Consider the following 6,000-nt stretch of genomic DNA (forward strand, 5'->3'; position numbering starts at 1 on the left):
TAAAAGGAAACAACATAATATAAAACCCAGTCATTGCTAGAATGGAGATCCTTACAGAGAGACAAAGTGGGAAAGCAGTGCACTTGGAAGTGAGGGAAGAATGTAACTGGTGAGGAGCAAAAGTAAGGTGTGAAATAGTTGAAATTTGGAAGAGATACTATAAGAATCTGCTGGTTGAGTCAGAAAAGGTATCTAAATCTAGATCATTCTTACGTTTAAGGACAAGGTAACTTTTTTGCATAGAAGACATTTGAATTATCTGGTGTAAAGGCATTTTTTTTTCCTTAAAATTACTGTATGTAGCAGGTGAATTTTTAGATGACTAACAGTGAAAGCTTTTATTTTATGCAGACCTTTAATTTTGATGTTCGACAACTACATTGGGCTGAGTACATGGAAAATTACTGCATGGGAACAAAGAAATATGTGCTGAATGAAGAAATGTCTGGCCTCCCTGCAGCTAGGAAACACTTGAATAAGTAAGCATAAGTTTTTGTTTTCCTCTGTTTAAATTTTCTGTGTTCTCCTGCCCTTGTCAAATTTTGCTTATCCATGTTATGACTTAATTGTGTTTTATAGTACCTGTTTAGGTCCTGTGCAATTGTTCAGTTCCAGTCCAGTGGTCTGAAGCGTTTTCTAAAGAAGTCAGATGACATCTGTCATCTTTTATTTGTTGCTCTCAGTATTAATAGTTACAGTATTAGGTTGGGATTGTGGTTGTAGCTCTGATCATTAGTGTATGCAGTAGTCCAGGTTTCTAATTTTTTTTTTTTCTACCCAAGTATCTTTTGGAGGGTAAAAAGGTACACAGTAACACAAAGGTCAGAATGGCTTGTTTGGTTAAGGAATTTTAGTAGAACAATGGTTGTTTCTTCTGGGAATATGATCTTTTGAACCAGGCGAGTAAACAGGCATGGACTCCCCACTTCAGAACAGGAAACTTTGATGTTGGTGCTCTAATGTGACCCCTTTTTTCTGTGGCTTAACTCCTCCAATTTGAATGCACTTACTGTCCAGAATTTTACTGGCACAGTTGCCCTTGTTTTGTTATTGGCTGATCCATAAAGCTGGTTGTAGACTTTTTTACTTTAAAGTGAAGGAGAAGTGATTAATTTTGTTCTGCAATACGACTTCACCTCTGCTATCCTGATAACACAAAGAAAAAATGTGTAGTTCACTACTTGTGTTACTCGTCTAAAGACAAGGATTTGCAGTTGTAGAGTAAATTGGTGTGATGTGTTACAATGTCAAATACACTTTTGAAAGATGATAATCTGTGATTATGGTGGGAATAGCTGAAGAGGTGTTCCCTTCTGATTTTTTTTTTTTTTTAAATTTAGATGCTGTTAAAAAATGCATAGGAGTTACACAGTTGTTATTCTTTGTACAAAAGATTGTACAAAAAATAACATGAGAAATAGCCTTGTACTGGAACAGCATCAGGTTGACCGCAGTTCTTGTTTTCTAAGTAGATTATTTTGCAACAGGTTTAGATTCTAACATGTATTTATTTTGAGGCATGAAGTTGGTCTCTTCTGTTACCATCTAGCTCTTAACTCGGCTGCTTCAGTATTAACCAGATTTGGCAGTGTAGGGGACCTGGCTTCTCTAGGGAGCTACTGAGTGTAATTTCTGCATATTGAGATGTGGGCTTTACGTTTTGTAATGGAGAAGTTTATACTGTTTTTTTCTACAAATAAGGTATGTAGAGGAAGGTCTAGCTATAGTAACACTGAGCCTTGTAAAAAAAGATGAGGGCAGTGAGTATTTCCTTAAAAAGAGCTGCCTTTTGAAATACAAATTTTCATTCTCTACTGAACCAAAGAGATTGCTCCGTGTCTGAGAAATCTGAGCAAATTCTGGTTGCTTTTTGTCTTGATGCTTCCATCTTTACATGTGAGAGGATTGCTAGAAGTCATGGTTGCCCTGAAAGGATACTTAGTTTCTCCTAATCTTTAAATATAGTTCCCTGAGAAGGAAGGAGTTTAAAATTGCAGTGAAGACTCTGGGCACTGTGGCTGGAAAATCCTATGATTTTTTTGTTTTGTCAGCATCAGTTGGCATTCCTTCTACATATACATGAAGTTTTAAATATGTGGAGGGGAGGAGGGGAGTTGATACTGTTAAATATTTCCTTGGTTTTGGGGTGGATGGCAGCCCTCCATAGGTAAGTTACCGTGTCTATGACCTTATCTTTAAGAGGTTTTTATCAAGCAGCTATAAAGCAGAATTACATGTGGTTAGCTACAGGGCTGACTGTGTCTTAGTTTTCACGTGTTCTACTTTTCAGCAGTGAACTATGGAAAAGCCTTCTCTGTCTGGCCCTTCACTTATCAGCTGACGTCTGTCATTGACTTAATGGCATTCATAATGTATCTTGAGATGGATAGATAAATTCTACATTAGAAGTTGGTTTTTAGTGTTTTTTTTCCTGTAATCTTGGTACCTTGACTTTTAATGATTTCTTTTGTTTTCCCTTAGGTTGAGGAATATACGCTATGGCTTCAATACAGTTCTTGTGATCCTGATTTGGCGTATCTTTATTGCAAGATCACAAATGGCAAGAAATATCTGGTACTTTGTGGTTAGTCTGTGTTACAAGTTCCTCTCCTACTTCAGAGCCTCCAGTACTATGAGATACTGAAGAAGAGAATTTAGCATTAGGACATCTATGCACATGGTGGTCTAACTGCACAAAGCCTGTAACATGTAGTCATCTCACATTTTGTAAAAGCATAATTTCATCTTAAATTTGAGTGCAAAATATACAGTATGGTATATGTAATGCTAGTTGTGCATCTTCCTGGAAACAGAGAAAATAAAATGGTCAAGTGCCAGGTTGAATTGGCATTAGACAAGCATTTAAATAACTTTAATTCTTTGACCTGGGGAAAACCTTTTAGACCACTGACCAACATAACTGTGCAATTTGGAACGTGTTTGATTGAAATCTGCCTTAACATGAATTTTTTTTTTAAGTTTTACTTCACATTGAGCGAGATAAATACTGACTTAGTAGTTGCTAGTTGCTGTAGACCTATTTATTTAAAATTCTAAATCGTAAAGGGTTTTGCAAGTTGCAAAAGTGTATAAATGATGGTGGATATCCTGAAAAAAAAAAGTTTAGGGGCTTTTGTAATTGGCCTTTACTTTTTGCCACTTCTTCCCTTATTCTCAAGGTAGAGATGCAACAGTGGTGCCTACTTTGCTTTTTAAAAAAAAAAAAAAAGAGAAAAGAACAACAGAAGAAACCCCAAAACCTAATCTTTCAACCTTCCTTAATTACTGAAAAGCCTTTTGTCTGATCTGGTCTTCAGAATGCATTTAATGATTCAGTTGTGTGCTCAAAACTGGCTGCGTTCGACTTGTGTTTGTCAGCATGAACAGTCCGCTTCTCTGAAAGTTGAGTTGATCCTATCATTGGGTAGATAAAAGGAAATGTAACCCTGAGGGGGGCAAAAATAAAGTCATTGACTGTCTTTTTTTTTTTTTTTTTTTAAAAATTATTTTTATTGGGAACACAGAGCCAGCACTTGCTTGTTACACTTCTGACTTCAAAAAGTAAATGTATTTGAAAGGAATTTATGATGCTTAGTTGCTGTTTTTATTACCGGTGATAGCTGGACAAACTATAGGCTTTTCATTAAGAGATACACCTGTTTTAAAATTCTAAGCAATGTTAGCAAATACTTCATGAATTATTTTTTTAAAATCTGAGCTATGAATTTTGATGCATGAACAACACCAATGCGTAAGCACACTTTCTCATCCCTACCCCAGTAAAACCTCTCATTTTATGGGGCAAGCAGAGCAAATGCGTCAACATGAAAGTATGACATGAAAGTGTATTAACAATTCTTCCACCTATCTTTTAACTCTTGTGAAATTGCTAGGTTTAAACTTGAAGTAATGTGGGTTTCATGCATGTTAATTTTTTTCACTAGGGAAAACATCTGTAACAATAGCAGGTTGTAAGAAAAGATTGAATCCCTGTTTAAGGCTGTACATGAAGATCCCTTTAAATTTTGGTTGCACAGAATTCTGAGAACACCTTAATGTTCCTTTAATTGATGCACTGACCACCACCCTTGCCCAGTGTTTGTTTATTAAAATCAGCTCATACTGATGAATATGTTCTTGAATCTGCTTGGAAAGGCAAATAATTACTTAATTACATAAGAGATAGATTATACTTGCCCTTGGTAGTTTTTTGTCCTATTTGAATTAAGTATGTAAAGAACTTATTTTGCTATTCTTGTGAAAACACTTTCTTTAAAGAGAACACCTTTCATACAGGTGTATATCTCATCTTGAAAAGATACTGGCTTCCTTGTCGAAGCTAAATATTCTGTAGTAAGTAGTTAAGCTGTAATTCCTTTTTAAAATTACTTGTGTATATATAAAGCTAGTGATGAAAAGCCTAAATGGTCTAGGACCACACCTTGTGTGAGAGACCTCTGACTGTGGCTGAAAATAAATTATGGCTTCTGTGATTGAAGATGTTACACTTAAACTAAGTACATTAGGTGTATTACACTTCTAGTTGCCTCCCCAAGTATCTTACTAGACCTGAAAGTATGCTTAAGCATTCCTGCATTGTAGATTTTTTTTTCCAGAGGTGCCTACTATCTAATGACACCCCTTGTCCCATGTTGGCATGTGGCTGAAGTTTGCAAAAGACAGATAGGTCATATTCTGAAAATGATTCTGTGAAGGAATTCACTTATGAATTTCGGTTGTTTATAACTATACACATGATACTTCTAATGTTGATTTGTTAATACTGAGAGCTATGAAGCCAATTAACTGATGATTTCTGGTCCAAACCACTGCTTAGAAATATATTCTTTTGAATAAATAATGAAGAAAAGAATTACTTTGAACAAAAGGATATACAACCTCTACTCTTTAAACATTTGCCAATTTAGAAACCAAATTTTTTTTCCCTCTTTGGAGACTGTGTTTCTGTGCACTATTGGTATCTTACACAAACGCATCGGTCATTCTATTTAACTGACAATAGATTCAGTGTCACATTTATTACATTAGTTTTGTCGCTTCCTGTGGTCAGTCTGTGAAATTCTACCTGAAACTGCTGGGGTTTTTTTCCATATCAAAACCCTGTTCTCTTTGCAGTTCTTCATACCAGTGTGTGAACGTAACAGATGTCAGTCAGAAATACGGCGGAACTGTATTTTGATACAGTAAGCTAGACTGACTGTACTGACTAGCAAGTTACAGGACATATTCCAGTTAGTTACATAGGAAGAAGAGCAGTCTGAAACAACATGATCACTTAACAGCTACTGGTATTTAAATTTGGGACCAGGAAAAAAAATTACATTTTCCTGTAATGTTTTTCTCTGCTGTAGGAACAGGTGTTTGGAAACAAATGCTGAATCTGTGAGCTTTTATAAGACATAAACAGAAATATTGGGTGCCTTTGTTTGTAAACCAAAAATAAACAGATCCCTTGAAAGTGGTGTTACAGTGTTTGTTGTATTTTTGCATGTTATTAGTGTTAATTTCTGGAAAATAACTGGATAGTGCAAATGTCATCTTGGTATACGTGAACTTGCTCTTTCCTCTGTGAGAAACTTTGAAAATCAAGTTTATGACTAATACTGCATTTTAAAAAGCAAAACAAAAACTTTCAGAATCAACCCCCCCCAAAACAACAAACAAAACTCCCAAAACTCTATACCTTCATGGGGTGATACCAGAACACATGATGAGGTGTGCTTGGTCATGGTGACTTTCTTGTATGTCAGCTAGTTTTCTCCTTGCCTGTTCATTTGTAGCATTTGTTTCAAATTTACTTAAATAGATGGGTGCTTTTTCATGTGGTTTTGCAGTAGATTTTGGATTAACATTTTAAGGAATTGCAAGCAACTGTAGCTATTGGTAGCATCTACAATTTGTGGGGAGGATTGATATGGTAGCATTAAGTTAGTGCGTCACAAAAATGGCTTGATATTTTGTTTTTTAACCTTAATTTCT

The 6,000-nt window shown here is 35.6% G+C and overlaps 1 protein-coding gene across 2 annotated transcripts in view; it reads left to right on the forward strand.

Annotated features, from left to right (window-relative positions):
* The window catches only part of FAR1 (fatty acyl-CoA reductase 1), a 39,591-nt gene extending 34,112 nt beyond the window's left edge, over window positions 1-5,479 (forward strand). For both annotated transcript variants that reach the window (XM_040608622.1, XM_040608623.1), the window contains exons 11-12: window positions 352-479; window positions 2,482-5,479. In XM_040608622.1, the coding sequence (XP_040464556.1) occupies window positions 352-479; window positions 2,482-2,644 (291 nt within the window). In that variant the 3' untranslated portion in view covers window positions 2,645-5,479. The remainder of the gene's footprint in view (window positions 1-351; window positions 480-2,481) is intronic.
* The last annotated feature ends 521 nt before the right edge of the window (window positions 5,480-6,000 follow it).

Source organism: Falco naumanni, chromosome 10 (assembly GCF_017639655.2).
Source record: "Falco naumanni isolate bFalNau1 chromosome 10, bFalNau1.pat, whole genome shotgun sequence".
NCBI lineage: Eukaryota > Metazoa > Chordata > Aves > Falconiformes > Falconidae > Falco > Falco naumanni.